The 27297-nt window shown below is 42.0% G+C and overlaps 1 protein-coding gene across 2 annotated transcripts in view; it reads right to left on the reverse strand.

The window, feature by feature from the left end:
• The window catches only part of ARAP3 (ArfGAP with RhoGAP domain, ankyrin repeat and PH domain 3), a 135023-nt gene that overhangs the window by 7965 nt on the left and 99761 nt on the right, over positions 1–27297 (reverse strand). For both annotated transcript variants that reach the window (XM_075210001.1, XM_075210000.1), the window contains exons 22-30: positions 24584–24689; positions 20913–21060; positions 19738–19806; positions 19489–19563; positions 17524–17638; positions 17096–17224; positions 16775–16908; positions 6869–6951; positions 1160–1195 (exon numbers count right to left, since the gene is read on the reverse strand). In XM_075210001.1, the coding sequence (XP_075066102.1) occupies positions 1160–1195; positions 6869–6951; positions 16775–16908; positions 17096–17224; positions 17524–17638; positions 19489–19563; positions 19738–19806; positions 20913–21060; positions 24584–24689 (895 nt within the window). The remainder of the gene's footprint in view (positions 1–1159; positions 1196–6868; positions 6952–16774; positions 16909–17095; positions 17225–17523; positions 17639–19488; positions 19564–19737; positions 19807–20912; positions 21061–24583; positions 24690–27297) is intronic.

Here is a 27297-nt window from a genome sequence, read left to right on the forward strand (position 1 = left end):
GGGGCGGTGGCACCGCCCGCACCGGCCTCGTTACGGCTCTGCCGAGCAGATTCAAGCTGTCATTTTTCTAGTGCTGCTTTCAAATTCATAGAGAGTGTCTGATTGCTATGGGTTACTGTCCATTTATGGCATATTTGCCTACTCTCCCGGAATGTCCGGGAGACTCCCGAATTCCTGGGAGTTCTCCCGGACTCCCGGGAGAGCAGGCAAACCTCCCGGTTACTGGCCATGTCTTTAGATGAGTGGTGGGGTGGGGGGCGTGGCTTATGATGCGATTTCTGCTTTATTGTGGCCCCACCTTCTGCTGGTATAGGCTTAGAAAGATTATGACAAGTTAGGGGGCGGGGCCACTATAACGCGATTCATCGAGCCCCGCCCTCACACGCCCACCTCTCCCTAATCCCCCGCATCGCAACTTGCCATTGGCAATGAAATACTATTACAGTGGGCAGGGCATTTGCACCATGCCACATACAGCACTGATACTACCAGTAATGGTCATTTAGAAAATTGCAGTGTAAATACTGATTTGTGATGTAACATTTATGCAAATGCAACCATTTTAATGAATAAGCACATGGATTTACGTGCCTAGATGGGGGTGCAGAAGTTTATAGCGTCTGATGGGAGGAGCTAGGCAGATCAGGAGCATTCAAATAGATCTTAGCAGTCTAGTGTTGTCAGACTAATGGAAGCTTATATGTGATTGGTTGCTATGAGTTACAGTATACAGTAGCGGCAATTCTTTTTAATTAAATAAGACTTTTGGTTCTGTGTCTAGAAACCTACAAAATATCACAGTGCAAAGACAAACCTAAAGCAACCAATCAGATATCAGCTATGTACTAGACTAAATACAGTTAATATTGGTTGCTGTGGGTTACAGCGCATGGGCTCGACTTGCATTATTTTATTATATAAACCATTTTAGGATTATTTCACAAACAGTTATTCTGTGATTAACAATTGGTCATTTTTAAATTGTATTGATTGTCCAAATTGAAAGCACAATGCAGAGCAGAAATAAGAATGTCTTTAAAACGTGAGACTATCCTGGATCTATTCACTGATTAGAGGCTCACAATACATAGTCTAGTTTCTTTAGTCATTACCAGTTTTCATTAATTGATACAAATATATTAGCACCCAATATACTTACAACTGCTGTTTATCCAAGTAAATCGTGAAACCCCACCTAGTAAATAAGCCAAAAATTGCAATTAGCACATGAACTAAATAAACACACAACACAGAAACATACTCTGGTCCTTAGGCTTTTATCTCAATACTTTTTTTAAAAAAATCGGTGATTTTCCATCTCAAAGTGGTACACTATCTTCATGAAAACATTAATATTTAGATTTCTTTTTTAAGAGAAGAGATATAGGGCAAGGTCAGGAGTTTCATGTGGGGGAGAGATGTGGGTGCTCACACTGGGCCTCATGCTGAGTTGGGTGTTCGCCAGTTTGCTTCGTGTAAGCAAACTGTGCTTGCCTAGAAAAAACAGGTGTACATCTACGGCTGCATGCAGACTTGGAACTTAAAGAAGCGGTATAAAGGAGGAAAGGGAGTGGAAATGCAGGCCGAGTAAGTTATGGCATGTTCGTGCGTCAGTAGCCATATCACTTGCAGAGCTTTAGGGTGTGTGCAAATACATATTGATGATGATGATGGTTGCCAGCACTAGCTAGCTGCTTCTGATTGCGGATTCACCTCTGAAGTAGATAGGTGCTTCCCTCATTGATCGTGCCTGTATTATATGATTTTTTGGGTGTATTTTAGAATTAATATCATGCTACTTATAATAATAATAATTCGTACATGAAATGGAAGATTATACCTGCTGCATTATAGTTTTTTTTTTTTTTAAATAAATAAAGCCTTCCAGTGAATGCATTTTCCCTAACAAAACAAATGGTAAACAACTTTTCTTGTGCTTATAGCCTGGCAGGATGTAAATGTTTAATTATATCTGGGTGTATCTGACATAAACCAATGCGACTGGTGCAGAGCTGGATGCAACGCAGAATATAGGTGTATATATGTATTTTTTATGTGTGTCTATTTAGAGCATATGCCCTCTACCTCACAATTTGCCAAGCTGTGCTATTTTCTTGTATGTGTAGCATATACACCGATCAGCCACCTGCCTAATATTGTGTAGGTCCCCCCTCGTGCCACCAAAACAGCTCTGACCCTTCGAGGTATGGACTACACAAGAGCTCTGAAGGTGTCCTCTGGTATCTGGCATTAAGTATTATAAGTTGCAAGGTGGGGCCTCCATGGCTCGGACTTGTTTTTACAGCACTTCCCACAGATACTCGACCAGATTGAGAACTGGGGACTTTCTAGTCAACACCATCAGGGAATACTGTTGCCATAAAAGGGTGTACTTGGACTGCAACAACGTTTAGGTAGGTGGCACGTGTCAAAGTAACATCCACATGAATGCCAGGACCCAAGATTTCCTAGCAGAACATTGCGCAGAGCATCACACTGCCTCCGCCGGCTTGACATAGTGTATCCTGGTGCCATCTCTTCCCCAGGTAAACGATGCACACACACCTGGACCTCCACATGATGCAAAGGAAAACATGATTCATCAGTCCAAGCCACCTTCTTCCACTGCACCATGGGCCAGTTCTGGTGCTCACATGCCCATTGTATGAGCTGTCGGTGGTGGGCAGGGGTCAGCATTGGCACTCTGACCAGTCTATGGCTATACAGCCCCATATACAAGAGCTGTGATGCACTGTGTGTTCTTACACCTTTCTATCATAGTCAGCATTAACATTTTCAGCAATTTGTTCTACAGTAGTTATTCTGTGGGATTGGACCAGACGGACTAGCCTTAGCTCCCCACGCCTTGAGCCTTAGCACCCGTGACCCTGTCGCCAGTTCACAGATTGTCCTTCCTTGGACCACTTTTGGTAGGTACAAACCACTGCATAATGGAAACCGGTTCTAGTCAATATCACAGCTATGTAAAAGCCGACATAGTTTTAAATGATGTGACCATAACGATGGGTGTAATGGCGATAATAATAAAATGACTACTTACCATATAACAGATAACAACTTTTTCCGAAGCTTGAAATGACCGCCCATTGTAACATCTGAATGGGCTCTACAGCTACACTACCAAATTATGTCATTTACCATGGGCAGAGTGAAATGCTGCTTTTAAAGCGGCAATCCCCGGACTTCACGCCATGTATAAATGAATGCTCTGACCGATCGGTGTATGTAATATATACACATACAAATGGCAAGTTTACAGGGTATATTTTCCTTGCCTTTCAATAGTCTAACTCGCAAAAAAAATTCTACAAGGGTTTAATAAATTAACACTTGAAGAATAATTTAGCTCTGTATCACCACCTGTTAAAAAGATCTCTTGTTCCTCTTGGGTCTGTTGATTTAGAGCTTTGATAACATCTCTGATAAGCTGGCTACCTGGCTACTCAGCTCCCCCATGGGGCTAGATGTCTATTAGCTAGCCATTGGAATAAAACAGCGGATCCCCTCTCCATGCAGCAAGTATACAATAAAATACGGTTCCTTGCAAATATGGAAAAAATCTCTGCCTATCTAAACAATAAAATCCACAAATTCCCCCAAATTTGGAGCTTATGGTATTTCTACAACTCTTCAGTCGGCAAAAATTCCCCACTAATGGACTCTGAGACCTTATCTTGTAGCTAACATTTACTCAACTTAATGCCCAGTTACTGAATTCAATGTTTTTTTCTATTTCCTTTTCACTGTATTTATCTGTTTATTTGGGTTTACCAGGCTCCCAGAGGTTGTCCTCAAATCCCCACCCTTTCCTTCTTCCCCCCCTCCCCACCTCTTCCTTATTATTAACTTTGTTGTGCATCTTTCTAGCTCACAGACATTTCTTTTACCTGAATATCCAAGATTCACACTTGAAGCTTTACTTTGAACGCCATTGCATGGGGAAACCTATTTCACACCTCAAGATGGCGAACACAGAGCTATTTTAAATTGTACCAAGACTAAGCCTGCTCTGTCCGGGAGCGGTAAGAGCAGGCTTACCGGCTCGCCTGGCCGGTGTCCGTGGATATGCCCATGCGAGCCCTGCTTGGGATGGAGATATCAGATGAATGATTGTGGTGGTGCGTGTACTGCTGCGATCCTTGTTAAGGTAGGTTATTGCTAGCAGGCCAGGGTTACTGCCAGCGGGGGTTACTTCTGGCTGTTAACCCCTTCATAGGCTTTTCTGTTGCCGATAGGGCCCTCCATCTCCAAGTCTGTCTCCATAATAACTTGCTTTACTCACCTTATCTGTTGCAATTTTTGCCACCTAATCTGACTTACAATACCCACCCACAGTGTTATATTACAGGTTTCTTCACCCCTCGTTTCCTTTAGATTGTAAGTTGTTTGGTGCTGGGTTCTTGTAACTATAGTTATTGATGTTGTGTAAATGTTAAAACGCTGCTGTCATAATGCCCTGCATGTACTGCTTAGTTTGTAAAGCGCTGTAGGATATACTGGCATTTTATAAAGCAATAATGATGAATTAAAAAATTATATTAATAATAATTGAACTATGAAGGCAAGATGGAAGATTGTCACATACAGCTAGGGCTGTAAAGGCAAGGGGTAAGAAGTTCATTGGTAGCATTAGCGCCCCATCTAATGTATACACAGATGGCACTGATGCCAATTGTGGTATAAATATGCCATATTTATTAGTAGAACAGTCAACATAATTTACACACAACAGCATTTCTCTCATAGTTTGAAAATAAATAAAAATAACAGAAATAGCTCTGTCACAATCTGCTCGAGCCACATCTTAATACTCCCAACCACCCCACATCTTAATACTCCCAACCACCCCACATCTTAATACTCCCAACCACCCCACATCTTAATACTCCCAACCACCCCACATCTTAATACTCCCAACCACCCCACATCTTAATACTCCCAACCACCCCACATCTTAATACTCCCAACCACCCCACATCTTAATACTCCCAACCATCCCACATCTTAATACTCCCAACCACCCCACATCTTAATACTCCCAACCATCCCACATCTAAATACTCCCAACCACCCCACATTTTACTATGTCACGTCCATACCCGTATTCACACCTGCTGCGTCCCTTTTAACCACAGAAATTGGGACCATCACAGCAAAAATAGGACTGTTGGACAATGATCTTTAAAATATGATCTATGTCAGGTGTTTTTCAAGCCTTGTTGGAGATAGAAACGTTGCCACTTGTTTGGGAGATGGATTAATACAATTGTTTTAGTTAAGATCTCCACGTTTTGCAGATCCATCACCTGTAACCCAGCACAATTTGCTGAAGCAATTTTTTTAAACACTACACCCAAAGCTTAAACTTTAGTATTGGATGGATACATTAAAATTCTTATTTTTACCTACCTGGGGTGCGCCATTTGCCAGAACCACAAGAGCATCCAAAACCTTTAATGGTCTTCTCTATACTGATACTTGTTTCAAACTATGTTGTTGATACCCCTCCACTTTAAGCTTCCCATTCAAAGTCAATGATGCCTGTTACAAACAAGACATCGGCAGTTGCAATGAGCAGGGAAAACTGAAGCACTGGAGGATTTGGGGGCTCAGTAGAACAGAATGCGGGCGTTCTCCAGGTAAGTATAACTACTAAAGTTTTGGTGGAGGTGCTGTTAAAAAGCAATCATTTTGTGATTTACATTAAACAGCTATCCTAAGAAAGGTCAAATCATCTGAAACCAGCCTACCAATGTTACCATTCTAAAGCACTAGTATTAGTAAAAATATTTTGTATAGCTAGCGTTATTACAATAGCATAACCATCATTGTAGGATGTATTTACAATGCTGCATAACAAGGAATCCAGCTGTAGCTATAGATGGCAATTACAACGTTGCCATCTGCAGGCTAAAAGAGGGTACTACAGCCCACTTAATAGGAACAAAACAAATATAGTCACAGTACTATATTATTTTTAGTGAAACTAAATGAAAAGGTCAATAATTTATTTACATACATATTTAAAAATTACAGTTTGATGATAACACTCCTTTAACAACTTGCTGACTGCTCACCAAATTAAAATGGCGGAGAGGTGGCCTCCCAAGTCAGCACTGCTGGCAGAAAATTGTGTCTGGGTTTGTGTTGATATCATCATCATCATCATTTATTTATATAGCGCCAACATATTCCATAGCGCATATTCCCTTTTGTTATTAGCAGTCAATGGAATGGGGGATCCAAAAGAAACCAGTTTCTGGCATGGAACTGATTCCTTGTTAACAGGACATCCTGTGATGTCACTTCATCCAGCACAGGGTGTGCAGGAGAGAACAGTATTATCAGGTCTCTCCTGCCTGCTAACACTATTGGATTCAAGTTCCCTGAATCTAATGAAAGCAGCTCTATTAGATCCTGGTTGCACTGAATCCTCTAATGTTGGCAAAATAAGAGACCTAACATACAAAACAGGAACTTCACAAGTAATAAATAATAATATGTAAAAAAAATACAATGGGAACAAATACTTCACTCCTTCAATTTTAAGATAAATGACAGATATTGTGTAGAGCTCATTATTTAATTAGATACATAGTGGGCTTTCACTGAGTAAAACTTATAAAAAAATTGGAAAAAGTTTATATTTTCATAGATTACCTATGTTTATTTATATACCTTTTTTTATATCAAAAATATACATATTTTAATATGCTAGCAGATGAAAGCCTTACTTCCAGCTTTGATGAACTAAAATAAATAAAAGTTTATTCTTGATGAAACTGATTCACCCTGAATGCAAAGAAAATAGTACTTAAAACATACATAAAACAACTTCATCACTTACGGAGTTGGAGGTTTTAATTTCTTCCGAATCCCCATGTAAACTTTGGCAATTTCAAGAGGCCACTCTCTCTCTGGCTTAGAACTCTGTACAATAAATAAAGACATTTTTAAATATGAATTTTTATGTAAAGGGCAGTAGACATCTGCACATAAGGAAACCATGTTGTGCACGGAACCAATATGTAAATGCAGTCTACCAATTTACTAGGAAGTAGTAAGAGCCACTCCAAGAATCAGTGATGTCACTAGCTGGAAAGCTTTCTTATTCACATATTGGTTCAGCCCACAAAATGGCTTTGAAGGAATGCTGCGGGCTCATCTTAAACAGGATGTTAAGGAAAAAATATGGAGTGATAACTACATGGACATATTTTCTTTACTTCCACTAGAATGCATTATAGACTAATCTCCAGGACATTTGAAAAGCGGTCTCACTTGATTTGTGTCACTTTGGGTAGCATAATTGGGAAAAGAGGCTGATTAGATGCTCGTCTGGTTTTGGACATATGGGGCCTGAGTCATTAAGGAGAGCACAGCATAGAAAAGGAGTAATTTTGCATGTGGGCAAAACCATGTTGCATTGGAGGAGGATGGTAAATTTAAAATATGGGGATATATTTATAGGTGGGTAAGGGCATGTCCTACATAAACATTAATTTCAGTGTAAAAATAAAGTAGAGCTGTTTACTGATTCCCGTGTTTTGTTTTTTCTAAAATCACATAATTTGTCTCTTTTTTATCCCTACATTACTATTAACCTCAATAACATTCATTTTCAATCATCTCAAGTCAATTTTTGTCAAGTGACAAGAACACTGCTTCTCCTCCTGTTTCTGTATGAGCAATGGCACTGAGTAATGTCACTAGAGACTGGAGAGTGACAAGAACACTGCTACCCCTGTTTCTGTGTGAGCAATGGCGCTGGATCTCCTGGGGAGGAATGTACTAGGAAGGTACTAGGTAAAATCCAAAACCCATGAGATCTGACAACGCAACAATGACATTTTGCCTCAATTCAGATCCGAGGACACGCGAAAGTAACGAGCCGCCTCGCAAGCCCTAAGTTCGGGTGGGTTCGGTTTTCAGAAAACCGAGCCTGAGCATCTCTAAAAAAAAGTTGTCAAGTATTTCTTTGCTACATGACAAAATAGTCAGTTTTTAACTTATGTGCAAAATAATAAGCTAATTTGCACCCTTTGCTTTGTAACATGGTTTGTCCTAGAGAACATTTACTCCTTTCTTTGCCTTACTTTCCTTAATGACTCAGGCCCATGGACACCATATTTCATTTGCTCCCAGTACATCCTGAACATCCTGAATGTGTTCTCCTGTTGGGTTGAGCATGGAAGGAATATTTCTTGGACAAATGTTGGCCCATGGGCTGTTCGATATTTTATGCTCTTTTTTTTAAAGTGTTTAGCTGCCTTCTACAGTGAGTAGTAAGAGAGGAGATGGAGATCTGCTCAATCATTCCCTGTTTGGAGGTACATGAGTAAAATGAAGGGGGATTTGTTATGATTATGGGAACTGTTTCCCAGTGGTGTGGTCAGAGATGGTTACTGTGTGTTGCTGGCAGTAGGCTAGATCTAACAGATGTGTGGCCAGGATATAAATTAAGTTTCTGATGACAAACTTTGTAACTTGCAGCAGGTGCAGATTTGTCCTAAATATATATTGGTTGAAGGAAAGAAAGAGATGGGTGTGTGGCGGGCTGCACGGATTTGAAGAGTCAGATCTGCTTGCTGTGCAGAGATCCCAGGGTGTCTTGGATTATGTGGATGCCCTTATATTGGTAAGGGAGCAGATGCATGTAAATGGGCAAGGGCTAGGTACCAAGGAGATGATGGGTATGGAAAAGATACCACCAACGGGAAAGTCTGGAGAGGATGACGGTGTTTGGTGTGGTCGAACTGTTGGGCATATATATTCAGATTTATGTGATGTTAACTGCTTTCTCCATTTATGTAATTAATAAATGCTGTTGGCATCCACACAAGTGTCGGTGTCAGCTCATGATGAGTTACAGAAATGTCATTGTGTGAGTGATGGAGAAGAGTGGAACTGACCCAGAACAGTTAAGAGCTCAGTCACACATTTCATACAATTACAGTCAGTTTGTTGACCTGAAAACCTTATGCAAAACCAAAGCACATTAAAGTTAATGTGACTGTTGCTTCATATGCAGCCAAATCACAGGAACACAGCAACTGAATTTTCCTTTACATAATGAAAGTTAAAAAATATAATCATCAGTCTGCATAAAATCCATATGCAGAGATTTACATGTGTAAAAAGTGCAATGTAAGCTTTAAGACACTTTCAAAAAGATTTGAGGATATAGAAGAGGGTGAAGCCTGTCAATTCAATAAGAACAGGATAGGTAGGCTGAGCAAGCACAATATGTATCTTTGCCTTTGACTAAACACACATAAACAGACAGTGAAGGTTTAACACTGTTGTTTTGTGGTGCATTTTGACTGGTGATGTGAAACAGTTCACACATACAATGTGTTGCCTCTGCTATCACAGAGATCAATCATGCCTATGTGGCCAGTCGCTTCTTGTCGTTTCCTAGGGTCATTGAAGACCAATGAGCTCAGTCCTGAATGGATCCTGAACTGAAAGAGCTATGCGGAGGCACTGAGAGCTTCAGAAGTGGACTGTAAGCTCCTGGGGTAGGGGATCTCTGTAAACAGGTGGTGGCTGTTGGGTGAGAGGTCTCTGTGTAACAGATGGCAGCCATGAGTGCCAAGAGGGGAGTGAGGAAGGTACAAAGTATCCGGGGCCTGTTTTGGTGCCAGCTTATGGTGAGATATGTCCATCCACGATCCCATCTGAGCCGCATTAAAGGCTGGGAAAGTGTCTGCGCGGACCAATAAGTTCTTATTGGTCTATGCAGTCACACCTCTCCGTGCACAGCCTGGGGCCAATGCAGACACACATGCACAGCATGGGGGCATCCCAGGCTATGGAAGCCCTAACCGAGATTACTATCGGCAACCCTGGGGATGGCAGTGGGGTTTCGGGTCTTCGTCCAACATACGACTGTAAGGCTAGCACCTAGAACTTGAACTCTATAGGGTGTGTAGCCGAAAATCAAAAATCAATTGTTTTACATTTGCATTGAACACAGAGGAAGCTGCAGACTTGGGAGCGGCACTAGTCCTTTAAAGTAAGGGATTGAGAATGTACAATTTTATTAGGGATGTGCACCGGCGACTTTTGAGGTCTCGTGTTTTGTGTTTTGGATCCGGATTTTCGTTATTTTTGAGGTTCGGATTTGTCTCGCAAAACACTTGAGGAAAGGTCTCGGTTCGGATTTAAGGTATTGGATTCGGATTTTTTTTGAAAAAAACATAAAAAGTTTAAAAATCAAGTTTTTGGGCTTATTTTCACTCCTAGGCTATTATTAACCTCAATAACATTCAATAACAAGCATTTCCACTAATTTACAGTGTATTCTGAACACCTCACAATATAGTTATTAGTCCAAAACGTTGCAACAAGGTATCTTTCTGGACTGCGTAGAGGAGTGGGTCACCACAATATATTATAAACCCTGAACTTTTATGATTCGCACCAATAATTGTACCTGGACTGCGTAGAGGAGTGGGTCACCACAATATATTATAAACCCTGAACTTGTATGATTCGCACCAATAATTGTACCTGGACTGCGTAGAGGAGTGGGTCACCACAATATATATTAAAAACCCTGAACTTTTATGATTCGCACCAATAATTGTACCTGGACTGCGTAGAGGAGTGGGTCACCACAATATATATTAAAAACCCTGAACTTTTATGATTCGCACCAATAAATGTACCTGGACTGCGTAGAGGAGTGGGTCACCACAATATATATTAAAAACCCTGAACTTTTATGATTCGCACCAATAAATGTACCTGGACTGCGTAGAGGAGTGGGTCACCACAATATCTTAAAAACCCTGAACTTTTATGATTCGCACCAATAATTGTACCTGGACTGCGTAGAGGAGTGGGTCACCACAATATCTTAAAAACCCTGAACTTTTATGATTCGCACCAATAATTGTACCTGGACTGCGTAGAGGAGTGGGTCACCACAATATCTTAATAACCCTGAACTTTTATGATTCGCACCAATAATTGTACCTGGACTGCGTAGAGGAGTGGGTCACCACAATATCTTAAAAACCCTGAACTTTTATGATTCGCACCAATAATTGTACCTGGACTGCGTAGAGGAGTGGGCACTGGGCACCACAATAAAATATATAAAAAACCTTCAACAGATCTGCATTACACTACACATACGGCTGCTCCTCCATCCTCTCCATCATATACATGTTGGAGTTTTAGCGTGTGACAACCTCTTGTTTTTGATAATGTCAGTGCATTTTGAATATTTTTCAATTTGCCCCACACCACTGAATGTACTTTATCTATGATACGCAATACGCATCTATCTATCTTGACTGCGTAGTGTGGTGGCCCCGGTACACAATTTGGTACCGAGGCCACAATATAATTAAAAAACCCTCCACGTGTCTGAATTCCACCAAACAAGTATCTGGACTGCATAGTGGGGTGGCCCCGGTACCCAATTTGATACCGGGGCCACAATACCTCCTCCAAACATGGTACAGACAATTCGTCATTGAGAGACCCCAGACAGACAGGGTCGAAGTGTTATTGTTTGACTTTGTAAACCCAAAAAAATGTCCCTGTTGCACATAGTCGTGCAATGAAGACTGACTTTTTCATTTAAAGGCACGATCTTTAAAGTGTAGTGTTTGTAAGTCTAAGTCATATTATACTTTTGGTAAAATTGGTTTATTTTGTTCCTCTTTATGGTAATTAATTAGTAATAGAATTAAAGTAGGAAATAGAATTAAAGTATGAAATAGAATTAAAGTAGGAAATAGAATTAAAGTATGAAATAGAATTAAAGTAGGAAATAGAGTGGTATAGAGTTGTAGTGTGGTATAGATAGAGTGGTCCACACAATATAATAATAAAACCCTCAACTGGTCTGAATTCCACCAAACAAGTATCTGGACTGCGTAGTGGGGTGGCCCCGGTACACAATTTGGTACCGAGGCCACAATATAATTAAAAAATTGGGCATCAACTGTCACCGTTGTTTAATATCTGATACACCTAAATATGGACTGCACAGTGGAGTGGCCCCGGTAGTAAATTTGGTGCCGGGGCCACAATACCTCCTCCAACTTCCAAGTGTAGTGTTTATAAAGACACACAGCGTCGAAGTGTTATTATTAGTTGACTTTCTTAACCCTAAAATTGTCCCTGTTGCAAATATTCGTGCAATGGACAGTTACTTTTCTATTGAAAGACTCAAGCTTTCAAGTGTAGTGTTTATAAAATATAAACAACAATACAGTAGTTTTAGAGCACGTCAATACCTCTTGTTTTAAATTATGACACGGCATTTTACTTTTGGTTTAATTTCTTGAATTTTTTTACATTTGGTTTTACTTTTTGAACATGGCAAACGACTGTTGCTTGGTCATATAATGCAAAAAAAAAAGTTCCAAGATGGAATTGTCCTTGGGCCCTCACACCCACCCTTATGTTGTTGAAATAGGACATGCACACTTTAACAAACCAATCATTTCAGCGACAGGGCCTACCAAACAACTTTGGCTGAAATGATTGGTTTGTTTGGGCCCCCACACCAAAAAAGCTATTCATCTCTCCCTGTACAGACTAAACAGGCTCTACTGAGGCAAGATGTCGTCCTCATCCTCAACCTCTGATTCCTCTCCCCCTACAGTGTGTACTTCCTCCTCATCACACATTATCAATTCGTCCCCGCTGGACTCCACAACCACAGGTCCCTCTGTAGTATCTGGAGGGCAGTGCTGTACTTCATTGAGGAATTGATTATTCATTTTTATAAACATCATTTTTTCAACGTTGTGAGGAAGCAACCTCCTTCGCCGCTCACTGACCAGGTTCCCCGCTGCACTAAAAACTCTTTCCGAGTACACACTGGAGGGGGGACAACTCAGGTAAAATAGAGCCAGTTTGTACAGGGGCTTCCAAACTGCCTTTTTTTCCTGCCAGTAACAATATGGACTGTCTGACATGTCTACTTGGATGGTGTCAGCAAAGTAATCATCCACAATTTTTTCTATTGTGACAGCATCCAATGCAGCGAGAGTAGACATGTCTGCAATGGTTGGCAGGTCCTTCAGTCCGGACCAGATGTTATCAGCATCCCCGCCAGTGCCTCTTTTGGGAAAACTGAGCTTTTTCCTCGCAGCCATAGATGTGGAAGAAAATGAGGGTGGAGCTGTTGGCATGTCACGGTCCTCTTCAGAGGACAATCTCCTGACCAGCAGGTCTTTGCACCGCTGTAGACTTGTGTCCGCCGGAAACAGAGACACAACATACGCTTTAAACCGAGGATCGAGCACGGTGGCCAGAATGTATTCCTCTGACTTTAAAAGAGTGACCACCCTCGGATCCTGGCAAAGCGTACGAAGGGCTACATCCACAAGAGCTACATGCTTGGTGTAATCGCAATGGCTTACCAGCTCCTCCCTCACTTTCTCCAGCTGCTTCTGCAACAGCCTGATCAGGGGAATGACCTGACTCAAGCTGGCAGTGTCGGAACTGACTTCTCGTGTGGCAAGTTCAAATGGCTGCAGAACCTTGCACAACACGAAAATCAGTCTCCACTGCGCTTGACTGAGGCGCATCCCCACTCCTTTGCCTATGTCGTAGGTGGCTGTGTAGGCCTGAATGGCCTTTTGCTGCTCCTCCATCCTCTGCAGCATATAGAGGGTGGAGTTCCAGCGCATCACAACCTCTTGTTTGAGGTGATGGCAGGGCAGGTTCATGCTTTTTTGATGTGCCTCTAGTCTGCGGTAGGCACTGGCTGAATGCCGAAAGTGTCCAGCAATTTTGCGCGCCACCGCAAGCATCTCCTGCACACCCCTGTCACTCTTGAGGTAATGCTGCACCACCAAATTAATGGTGTGGGCAAAACATGGGACGTGCTGGAAATTGCCCATATTTAATGCCCGCACAATGTTACTGGCATTGTCTGACACCACAAATCCCCATGAGAGTCTAAGTGGGGTAAGCCACTGGGAGATAATTTCCCTCATTTTCTCTAATATGTTGTCAGCGTTGTGCCTCTTATTAAAGCCTGTAATGCACAATGTTGCCTGCCTTTGCATGAGCAGCCATTTTGTAGATGCTGCTACTGATGCAGCTGTTGCTGTTGCTGCGGAAGGGGATGCATCTACCCAGTGGGCTGTCACAGTCATATAGTCCTTCGTTTGCCCAGAACCACTTGTCCACATGTCCGTGGTTAAGTGGACAGTGGGTACAACCGCATTTTTAAGAGCACTGAGGACACTTGATCATACTTCTCTGTACATTTTTGGTATCGCCTGCCTAGTGAAGTGGAATCTCGAGGGGATTTGGTACCGGGGACACAATACCTCCATCAACCCTCTAAATCCCACTCCACTGATGGCGGACACCGGGCGCACGTCTAACACCAACATTGCAGTTACAGCCGCAGTTATACGCTTTGCAATAGGGTGACTACTATCGTATTTGGTGGTCATGGCAAACGACTGTTGGACGGTCAATTGTTTTGTGAAAGACTTAGCGGTCTTACGACTTCCCCTCTGGGAAGATGACCGACTAACAGCAGCAACAGCAGCAGTGGCAGTAGTAGGCGTACCGCTGCAGGATTCCTCGGATGAATCCCGTATTGAGGAGGACTCAGTCTGGCTGCTGACTTGGGCTGCAGGACTGAATCTGATGGAGATTGTGGAGGAAGTTGACGAGGAGGGTGTTGCTGGTGTGTATCCAACTGGACCACGGGATTTAGGTGTCCCTGTACCGATGAGGGTCCTAGCCCCAGTTCCTGAACTAACCACTGAACTATGAAGGTTATTCAGGTGACGTATAAGGGAGGATGTTCCTAGGTGGGCAAGATCCTTACCCCTGCTTATTTGAGCTTTACATAAGCTACATATTGCCATACATTGGTTGTCTGGATTTGGATAAAAATAACTCCAGACCGAAGAGGTGCATTTTTTGGTCTTCTGACCAGGCATGACGATGGGCTTTTTCATCCCATGGACATCAGCTGTTTCCCCCCCTGGTGCCTCATTTACAATAACCACATCACCATCCTCATCATCAAGTTCCTCCACAGCGCCAGCTACATCATCAATAGCCTCCTCCCGAGCCACCTCTTCCCGTACAGTGATGGGAAGGTCAGGCTTGACAACCACCAACACCCTTGGACTCGCCTTGGGGATTTGTGATAATTTCTCTTTAGAAGGCAGAGTTGTTTGCTGTTTTGTTGCTGACAGCATAACTCTCTTCAATTTTTTGTAGGGGGGGGGAGGAGGAGGAGGGCTAAGATCCGTGGGTGAAGCTGAACCACTAGTCATGAACACGGGCCAGGGCCTAAGCCGTTCCTTGCCACTCCGTGTCGTAAATGGCATATTGGCAACTTTACGTTTCTCCTCAGATGATTTTAAGTTTCTCTTTTTGCTACTTTTTCTTAACTTGGGCTTTTTGGATTTTACATGCCCGGTACTACGAGATTGGGCATCGGGCTTGGAAGACGACGTTGATGGCATTTCATCATCTATGTCATGACTAGTGGCAGCAGCTTCAGCATTAGGAGGAAGTGGGTCTTGATCTTTCCCTACTTTATCCTCCAAATTTTTGGTCTCCATTATATGTAGCACAAGATACTGCAGAATGTGTGAACTTGGTAATATTGCAGTACCAATGGACTTATACTGCTGGATTGGTTTTGCAAATTTGGTTATAATTATTATATATATTTTTTTTTTTAAATTTTTTTTTTTTTTTTACTTTTTTTTTATTTTTTAAAAACTTGGGAATAATGGGGAAATAACTATGCCCTTAGAAGCACAGAGTACAGGACACAGCACCACTGGACTGAACAGGACACGGCACAGGACCCAGCAGCACTACGGAACTCAGCAGGACAGAGCACAGGACACAGCACCACTGGACTGATACTGCAGAATGTGTAAACTTTGTAATATTGCAGTACCACTGGACTTTTACTGCTGAATGTGTGAACTTGGTAATATTGCAGTACCAATGGGCTTATACTGCAGGATTGGTTGTGCAAATTTTGTGGTAATTAAAAAATATTAAAGTAGTTTTTGGTATTTTTTAAAAAAACTTTTTTTTATTTTTTTAAACACAGGGGAATATTGGGGAAATAACTATGCCCTTAGAAGCACAGAGCACAGGACACAGCACCACTGGACTGAACAGGACACAGCACAGGACCCAGCAGCACCACTGACCTCAGAAGGACAGAGCACAGCACACAGCACCACTGGACTGATACTGCAGAACACAGCACAGCACAGCACAGCACAGCACAGCACAGCACAGAACTAAACAGCACAGAACTAAACAGCACAGAACTAAACAGCACAGAACTAAACAGCACAGAGGACCACCTAACACACCCTCCCTCTACCCTGATCAATGCCCGAGTGAAGATGGCGGCGACTAGCGGGGAATTTATAGGATCCGAGTATCGCGAGATCCGACAACGGGATTATGAGTCAGAGCCTCAGTTTCACTTTTGAATTTGGCGCCAATACCCGGATCTGTCTCGGATCCGACTCGGATCCGCAACGTTCGGGTGGGCTCGGATTTCATAAATCCGAGTGCGCTCATCCCTAAATTTTATATTGTAGAAAGTTCAAAAATAAATAAAACAAGCATGCAAGTTTTTACTAGGCTTCGGGATTGGGACACATCCTAAAATAGTGGATTCGGTACATCCCTACATGATTCATCATAATAAACTGTGTTCTATCTGAAAGGTTGGATTCTTGTAGAAGTTATTATAAGTTCTATATTTGTATACCTTTTTCTCCTTAAGCAGCAGAAGCTTATGATCCCGGATAACAAAATATCTCTCCTGGAACTTACTCCCCAGCAGCTTTGGCGTTTCTTCTCTGCACTTTAGCAGTCCACACTTTGGAGATTCTCTCTTTGTACCTAATTAAAATAAAGTTGCTATAAAAGCCATATGTATAATTAGGCCTACTAGATCTTTGTCTATGCAATGTATTTATACTGTTGCCCAGTCCCTCTCATGTAGGCATAGTCTGGATTTGCTTTAAGTATTGTATTTTCTTTAAACTCTTTGAATATATTTCTTCCAAAACCTGAAGTTATAATTTACCTGTGAAAAGACAGCTTCCTTCCCCAAATGAGACCTTCTTTACAAGAAGAAAAGCAGAACTTGGCTCGGCCAACTTGCACCACTGCAGAGCTTGCTCTAGGACCTTCTCCTTTGGATGTAGAGGTCTCTCTGGGCAAAGATAATAACTGAATAAATACTGTCATACATTCAGCTGTGTGCTAAATCCCACACCTATCATGGGCTTATTGCTTTCCCTTAGTTACGCTTTAAGTGTAGGTGGTTAGGACAGTCCATCACTGGACAGTCACGAGGTAGGGAAGGGGTTCAGACTAACATAGGGATACAATATAGGAGAACATGCAGATAGAAGATTTTTATGTTAGCTACTCTAATTAAAACAAATTTATGCAAGAATCGCTTTCGATTACTTTTAAAGGGGATCTAGGTTCACTGCATGGTGAACTTACCCAATTCACCATTTTCAAAGACTTCAAAAGTCAACCAGATGTCCACGCTGGCTGCTATATTCCGCATATCCAGAACCTGATTGGTGAGTTCTTCTGCTGTCATTACTGGAGAGACCTAACAGTGAATGATGTCACAAGTCAGCTCAGTAACATTGCTCAAATAGAGTAAAACAGTTCAATTCATATATGCATCCTCCCCTTATATGTTTCTGTCCTTCAATAAAGCTTCAAGCCTGTGATCACCCTCACTTACCCACTTCACTTACCTCCCCCTCACATACATTGCGTGTTGAAACTGTGGGTCTTGTTGAAGTGATGCATAAGTAGTGCACTACTTGATGTATAGTGTAGGATGGCATATCTTGTACCATATTGTATTGTACTACAAAGTATATCTGAGTGGTTAGCACTTCTGCCTCACAGCACTGGGGTCATGAGTTCGATTCCCGACCATGGCCTTATCTGTGAGGAGTTTGTATGTTCTCCCCGTGTTTGTGTGGGTTTTCTCTGGGTGCTCTGGTTTCCTCCCACACTCCAAAAACATACTGGTAGGTTAATTGGCTGCTATTAAATTGCACTTAGTCTCTCTCAATTAGGGGATTTAGATTGTCAGCTCCAATGGGGCAGGGTCTGATGTGAGTGAGTTCTCTGTACAGCACTGCGGAATTAGTGGCGCTATATAAATAAATAGATGATGATGATGATTATGTTTCTCTGTGTATTGTGTTTTCAGCTGAATGTAATTCTTTGTGCAAAATAAAGTCAGTTCAAACAGTGTTACCTGTGTGTCAGACTGTTCTATAAGGGCTGTTTCTTCTATTTTAACACCACACAAAAAATATTTAAGTAGTTTGCCCTAATTGCCTTTCTCACTCATTTACAGCTTTAACTGGATCTATGTGTTAGTTGTTTGTCTGTAACTTTATTTACCTAGTTTATATCTGCATACAGACTGAGCACCTTTTGTTTTTGGTGAATGGCACATTGAGCATTCGTGCTCAGCATGCCCCCTCTAACAATGAAATAGACTGGACCTGAGGTGTTACTGGGGTGTAAAATGTGCTTCAGTGGTCTCCATATTGCACTTTTAACCTAAAAGACTCATCTGTAGGTATTTTAATTAATATAGTACTTTACATGAAAGTAAGAAGACCTTTAATACAACAGTGTTTAATGAAATACATCTATATTTAACAAACGCTGCTAATTGATGACACAAGAAAAAAAGGTCCCCGCACAAGGTCAATGCATATGAAAGATGTCATGATTTACAGAGTCACTATCTTTTCAGCCGATGGTTATGACAGATGAAGAGCACCGACCTTAGGGTAAACCGTGTAATATCGTGTAGGCGTGTACACATGAAACGTCATGCAGATCAGGACTTTTAGTCATTGCTGAAATCGTTAAAAATATCGCACCAGGAAAAAATTTCTGTAGGATGTACCTGGCTTTAGGAGTAACTTTAGCTGTTTTGCACCTTGGCTAAAACATGGAGCGCTGCAGGGGGGCAAATTTAAAATGTGCAGAGATTGGAGGGGGCGTGTCCTAGCTCAACAGTAATTGTGTGCCCCTTACATTGCTCCATGGCTTATTCATGTGCAAATTGGCACCTGGATTTGCTCCTAAATGAGGTCCTATATTTTTAGAAGATCAGAAGCATTTGGAGCCTCAATATTCCCCAAACTCTGATGATTTAAGTGTATTTTGCTTTATATGTTCTAGAAATGTGCCATAAACAAACAGGAGTTATAACAATATAATTATTCTTAAATATACTTACAAGGAACGAGTTCTCTCCTGAACTGATTTATTATTGCGTGACTATACACCACGGTTATCATGTACTGCTATATAAACTGCATAGTAATTACTTTACAGTCTTCACCGTTACTGCAGACCTATTGAAATACAATTATATAAAGGAAAATGTGACACATTTTAAGAGTTGTTAGAATTACTGACCTTTAAGGTGACACAGCAGTCTTGCTCCTTTCTTTCCAAGTAAATCTCAATAATGAGATCTCCAGCTTGTGATAACTGTTGACATAAAAGAGAGGTTTTCGTGTCTTGAGTACAATTGTGTTAAATCAAGTGCAAAGCGTTATTTTCTTTAGATTAAACATTTGACAAGTCTAGGCAGCAGACACGTGAAGGTTTTGCAGAACCTACATATAGGTCATGTGGTGTTAATATACTGTAGGTAGTCATTACCTGGACATCTTTCCAAGTGGTAATTAGGCTGTTTTCTAAATCCATTTGTGTCACATGCTCTTCGTCAATCTGGAGAAGAGAAAAACATATTATATATATATATATACAGAGAGAGATAACCACTATGTCAAACAGACAGTTTTTTCCAATGTTTCCTAATGTTGTCCAAGTAATGATAATTAGATTAACCAGAAACATATAGCAGAGACACAGATCATGATTAATAGGGGATGAGTATTTGGTATTTTCCCCTGTAAAAATTTTGGGTTTGCCCAGGGCCTTTCTGGTATTGAGGTGAGCCTAACTCAAGCTTAGATTATTTTATCTACTTGAGATTTATAGTACATTGGAATGTGCAGCTCTTTCCTCCATATTTGTCTTGATATTTGGACCCCTTAGTGTCTTCAAGTTATCGATAGTGCATAGTTTAATAGTGACAGAGAAACCCTGTTTTTATCTTATAAATGTGTGAAAATGACACTACATTTTTTGACTATAAGTAAATGTACTGACTGTTCTATAATGGTACACAAAAGTATTAGCATGAAAATGCCTCTAGTCATCAATGTATTTCCATCTGCTACCAGACCCTAACCTTATCTCTGCCTTTTCTAATATGTACAGTACCTGCAACCTTTAGTAACACGGAATGACAAGAGATTATGGGATACTGCTTCAGTCTGCCATCTACTGGCAGAATTGTGGAGATGCATTCAAGTCTGTGGTTGTCGAACAGATATCATCATCATCATCACCATTTATTTATATAATACCACTAATTCCGCAGCGCTGTACAGAGAACTCACTCACATCAGTTCCTGCCCCATTGGGGCTTACAGTCTAAATTCCCTAACACCCACACAGACTAGGGTCAATTTGTTAGCAACCAATTAATCTACCAGTATGTTTTTGGAGTGTGGGAGGAAACCGGAGCACCCGGAGGAAACCCACGTAAACACGGGGAGAACATACAAACTCCTCACAGATAAGGCCATGGTTGGGAATTGAACTCATGACCCCAGCGCTGTAAGGCAGAAGTGCTAACCACTTAGCCACCGTGCTGCCCATATATATGTTTCAATATGGAGAGGCGAGATGTAGGCCTGCCCAGTTATAAATACATAGGTAAGAAATCATGAAAGGTAACATAAAACACACACAAAAAAATAACTTACGCAGAAAACACTAGCATAGTTGTCTATCAAATCCTCCATGATCTTCACCTCGTGTTCTCCTTTCCCCTCAGTCTGAAACAAACTGGGAGCGAATAAAAGGGAAAGATTCTTGGTACACATCTGGTTTAAAGCTGCACATTTCTGGACCCTGAAAAAAAGGCAGATAATTTAATTTTGGAAACAATAAGATACAAAAGTTAATTCATAATTCCACCTACACTGATGCCATTGTCTCAATTAGCAAAATATTTTAAAAATGTAAATTAACGGAGAATCCTGAAAATCACAGCAGTATGCTACAGATTCTGCATGCAGACATGATCAAATCCCTAGGCTAGTGTATACATTGTTAGCACAATGCTGCACTTGAATTGAGATCAGTCTTAATGGCATAAATCCCAACATTCAATGTTTGGTAATCTGGGAAAGACTATGCCCCGTCAAAAAGAGGGTGTATCCATGTCGTGCATTTGCCCCAGAGGTGTGGCTAGCTCCTCTTGAGAGTAAGGCTGCCCTTAACCCCATCTCTTAAATACATCCCTGCAGTGCAAAGGACACACCCATTCACCACTGACTTAGAGCCGGGACTGTCCCACTTAAACTGGGACAGTTGGGAGGTATGTACTGGGACTTTCTACATTAAATAACTAATGTAATAATTACCCTCCCTAGTATTTTGATGGGTGTTCCTACTACGGCGCCTCCAGTATATGCTCTATTTAGTAAGGTCACATAACTTACAGACAGGGCTGCCATCAGATCCCAGGACAGAAGATAAGAGCAGGTTCCCTTTTCCCCATATTTCTGCCCTTTGTGCGTGGACATCTTGTGGCTGACATCTTCACCCCATCCCCACAGTTCCCACCAATCTAGTACCCACTCCTGCACTGACTTTGATAATGAACTCCACCACACGTTACATGGGAAATATTACACTCTCCCCTGGTCACATATGTCCCCCACCTTCCCTTCTGTTGTCAAATATGCCCTGAGCTTGCTCTATTATGTCACATATGCCCCGAACCCTCTTGATCTTGTCACATATGCCTCCTATCCTCCCACATCTTGTCCCAACTTTTTCCTTGTCACTTATGCCTCTCCCTACTGTCCCCTTGTCAGTTATAACCACCACACTCTCTCCTTGACACATATGATCCTGCCTCCCTACCACGTCATATATGACCTCCTCACGCTCCCCTTGTCACATATGCTCCGCCACCACTCTCTCCTTGTAACATATGCTCCGCCATCTCCAACCCATTCCCTAGTTACCCCAATCCCCATCCCACAGGTACCGAACTGCTGCATTGCAAGTTGGAGGAGGGAACTAGTCTTCCTCAAGGCAGCTCATGGCACTGCTGCTCCATGTGGGAAAGAACCCCTGCCACAACTTTAACCCCAGCCATTATATAGGAATATTATATTTTCCCCTTGTCACATATAAATCCAACCTTCCCATCCTTGTCACACATGCCCTCCATCCTTCCACTCTTGTCACATGACCTCCACACTCCATGCTATCGTCACATATAGTCTCCACTCTCCCTCTAATTGTCACATATGTCCTCCATCCTCCCACCATTTTCATATGACCTACACACTCGCTCCTATTGTCACATGACCTCCACACTCGCTTCTATTGTCACATGACCTCCACACTTACTCCTATTGTCACATGACCTCCACACTCACTCCTATTGTCACATGACCTCCACACTTGTTTATGTTGTCACATGACCTCCACACACACACTCCTATTGTTTCATATGGCCCCCATTCTCCATTTCATTGTCACGTATGGCCCCACTCTCTCATTGTCACATATGTTCCCCTCACTCTTTATTTGTTAAATATGACCCTGCCTCCCTACATTGTTACATATGTCCTCTCAACTCTATCCTTGTCACAAATGGTCCCCCAACACTGTAGCCTGATCACGTATGCGCCTCACTTTCCTTCCTCTCTCTGGGCCTGGGTGGGCTGATCCTGGTGAACCAGCCCAGGAGAGCTACCCCTGTTGTCCCCTCCTGGTGGGACATCTGCAGCTAATTTTTCGGTAGTGCTTGGGTCTCTCCGCAGCAGTAAAGCTTAGACAAAGAAATTGTAAGGCTTACAGAGAAAGTCAAGCAGTCCCAAAGGTGGTCATCAGAGGTATCTGTGAATATGTGAGTGCTTGGACCATTCTAAATTAAGCGAATGCTGTGGTATCCTATGGGAGAATCCCACCAAAGTACTATTATTGGAAAGGGTGGGGATCTAGCACAGAGGTTATTTAGAGGTTATTTAAATATTCACATTAGGAATCTGTCTTTCCACAAGAATATACATTCCTCTTTACTTCCACAGTGAATGTTTATACATTACTGGTTTATGTATAAATATATATATATCTACAGTCAACACTCCCATTGTGTATGTTCCAAACCATGGAGTCTATTTAGTTTGTGTTATAGATGATTTCACAAAACAATTTGGACTGTATACTAAAATAACGTCATTGTTTACATCTTCACAATATCTTCACTTGGCTCATGTACACATGATGTACAGCTAGGTTGGTAGATAATGGCAACGTAATGTACCTAGGTTGCTTTTTACATAAGCCAAGATGCTGATGAAACCTAAAATATCTGAGATGAATAAGATTACTATGTTTTTTCATGAAACTCTTTTGCCTCAAGTCTATGTTTTTTTCATATACATCACTTTACTACATAGCAGGTTAACAAAAAAAAGTCATTTAATAGGTATTGGGTACTGTACTGTAAATGCACAAACTAGATGCAATTCAGTTTCCACGGGCATATCGTCCCACTATATCACGTGACATCCCCCATCCAATGGCCACTCACCTCTGTCCTTATCCACCCCCCCTCCATGTAACCCCATAACCAGCAGTGATGACTCCAATCCTCTGTATGAGACAGAGCACGGTGATACACACAGTGTTGGAGCAGTGCTGTTATAGGCGGCGGTATGATAGAGAGGAGGAAAAGGAAGTAACCTATCTTTCCTGCGCCACATTTACTGCCACTGTGAGTTATCTCGCTCCTCAAACAAGAGTGCAAGAGGAATCACCCAGTGATATGTGTCACTGTGCACTTCTCATACAATGAATGTAGAAAGCAGTAATTGCAGCAGGGTGTTGGAGAGGGAATAAAAGTATGCAGGTGCCAGGAGGCTTGGTGAGAACCTCAAGTATACTGGCCCTAGCACTGCCAATGGCCTGGACGAGTTCTGAAATGGGGCTGATGCTGGATACACATGTAGTAATATCACTTATGATGTTGGTAAGATGGCCCAATATTGCCATGGGCCATGGGCGTGCTGCCCCAAAGCAATCAGCATAGCCAAACAAATCTGATCTAAATACATCAGATCATTTACAGTCATGCCCACAGGTCTGGTTGGCCTGTGTGGGCAATTATCCAACAACTGAAATAACAGCCTCCACATGGGATCTGGTTGCTCAGCCTGAAGCGCCCAATGACTGGATCTATCACATTGGCCAGCAATGTAAACTGATGCTGTAGTCATGTCCCTCTGGCCCAGGATCAGACCATGTTTGGCCAGTTTTAGTGTTACTACCATATGAAAACCACTGTATACTGTATGTACTGCACAGCTCCTTGGAACTTATAGCAATATTTGAGATTCCTAAAGCTCGTTACCGGTAGAGATGACCGATCAGTGCAACCAGTGTAGCTCGGTTGACCTTAGGAAGATGATTAATCAGCTCCATGTATTTCTCCAGTCTCTTCGACCTTTCAGGGTGTTCTGAAAAATAAGCCAGTTGGGTCACAAACCAGGACAATAATGCATGAAAGAAAAAGTTTTTTTAAACAATAGTTTGCAAGCAGAAAGCTGCCTTCAAGATTTGCTTTTGTTCTAAAAGTCTTCTGCAAGACATATAATATAACTCGGGCTGCCATCACTTTGAAATGAAAAGATAGGACTGTAATGTGACCTGTGGATTCCTCAGGCTATAAAATGAACCCAGTACTTCCTTGTAGGTCCGAAACAGGGAAAGACATAATAGGAACCTAATCCTATTCCTATTTTAATTTGAGTTTATCAGGAGTTAACATAATGGCAAACGAGAATAGTGCGTGTGCTATTTCGGGACTATAGACCAGCCTCTATCAAAAACTTGTACTAGTAATTATCTTGTTGTGTTGCACAGAAATCAAAGCTTTGTTTTTAATAGGTTTATCATTTCATCACATTTGCTACTGTTGCATATTTCTATTGCAATGTGCAGTATTACATAATTCTGCCAAGTGACGCCCAATAACTTCTGTTCTTAAGAGTACAGTATTTGTTAGTAACTAAACTGTAAAACCTTACAACCACAGCAGAATAAAACAGTAAAGGAGCCAAAATTCTCCACCCTACCAGTGGTTCCCAAACATTTTAGTGCCATGATGCCTCTGCCTGAACAAATCCCAAAATGATTTTTGTTGTGACACTCCATTGCTAACATATTGCAATAAATAACACCAGAATTATGATTAAATATGAGAATATTTAAAAATAAATTGAATTACAGCTCATATGTGTACTTTAAAATAAAAGTACACAACTACAGTACACCTGGATTGCCTCTGCTTATTTTAGGATCTTTTCCTGTTACCCATAAATTCTAGACCTACGTTTGATGTTGCAATAAACATATGTGTGCTGACACGATAGTTGGAGCCAGTAAATTCAGTGAGGCCTAAATTGGGACCATATGAAAACTCTTGTAACTGAGTAACAATATATTTCAATTAGCAAACTTTTAAATGTCACATAAATGCAGACATTGCTGCAACATGAAGCTTAGAAAAAACCCTGCATGTTTCCAGGGTCAGGTGTAATGTTAGGCAGCTGGGAGGAGGAAACAAAAATTAACTCAAGGAATTAACTGTTAACTGTCTTACATATTGTATGCTTGTATTTCTAACAGGTTTATGCTACACACATACATCCCTACACCCATACAGACCTATATCCTGTGTTCAGAACAAAGATTGAGGGGCCTATTTATAAAAGGGAGAAGATCTTTTTATTTTTCAAAGGGCTGTCCAAAAGTTTCCCAAAACATGGGGAAGCCTATTTACGAATGTTATAAGGATGGGGGGGTAGCATAGGAATTTAATAGAATTTTTTTTTTTATCTACAGTATCTTTTATCTAAAGTATTTTTTTCTAATAGGAACGGCTATGAAAGATTTTTTTCTTTACTAGTGGAACTGGAAGCCCGAATGATAGCTTCCAGTTCCACCTTGTATGTACAGGGCCGGATTAACCCGAGGTCTAACTGGGCTATAGCCCAGGGGCCTCGGGCATCCAGGGGGCCCTTCAAAGTCCCAGTCCGATCAATGCTGCTGAGCACTGTCAGTGCAGTCATCCGTCCCTGGCGCTCAGTAATCTGCTTACTGAGGAGATCTCGCGAGAGTGAACTCAGTAAAAAGATTACAGCACGCCGCGGAAGGAGGACTGTACTGACAGGTAAGCGCTTGGGGGGGCCTCACGGGGGGCGTCGGGTGACTCACATTGGGGGCCTCACGGGGGAATGGAAGCCCCCTTAGCCCAGGGGCCTCCATTCCCTTAATCCGGCCCTGTGTATGTTTGATCGGGAAGAGCCAGGTCAGGTATGTACAGATGGCAGTAGTGCCACACCTGCACTTTGGAACACCGTCCTGAACATGTGGGATTATTATTATTATTATCCTTTATTTGTTAGGCACCACAAGGTTTCCGCGGCGCTGTACACAGTACAAAACAGTCGACTATACAGGGTGAAACAGTACAAAACAATAAACAAAAATACCAATACTTCAGAAACTCTAGGCAGGCTGGTGCAAAAAACGGAGTAGAAGAACAGGTAGGGAGACATGAGGGAAGAGGGCCCTGCTCAAGTGAGCTTACATCCTAAGGGAGGGAGAACAGAACAGGCACAGGGGGAGCCAGATAAGGTAAGGGGGAGAGCGAGTTGAGAGCGAGAGGCGGGATTATGTGGATGGTTGGTAGGCTTTGAGGAAGAGGTGGGTTTTCAGCGCATGTTTGAAGGAGCACAGAGTAGGAGAGAGGCGGATGGAACGAGGGAGTTCATTCCAGTGAAGGGGGGCAGCGCGGGAAAAGTCTTGGATTCTGGAGTGGGAAGAGGTGATAAGGGTTGAGGAGAGGCGTCGATCGTAGGGCCGAGCGCAGGGAGCGGGCAGGAGTGTGAATGGAAAGGAGGCTAGAGATATAAGGGGCAGTAGAGTTGGAGAGAGCCTTGTAAGTGGTGGTGAGGAGTTTGAAAACAATTCTGTAGGGGAAGGGGAGCCAGTGTAAGGCAAGGCAGAGAGGGGAGGCAGAGGAGGAGCAGCGTGAGAGGAAGATGAGTCTCGGGCCGCATT

This window comes from Mixophyes fleayi, chromosome 4 (genome assembly GCF_038048845.1).
Source record: "Mixophyes fleayi isolate aMixFle1 chromosome 4, aMixFle1.hap1, whole genome shotgun sequence".
Lineage (NCBI taxonomy): Eukaryota > Metazoa > Chordata > Amphibia > Anura > Limnodynastidae > Mixophyes > Mixophyes fleayi.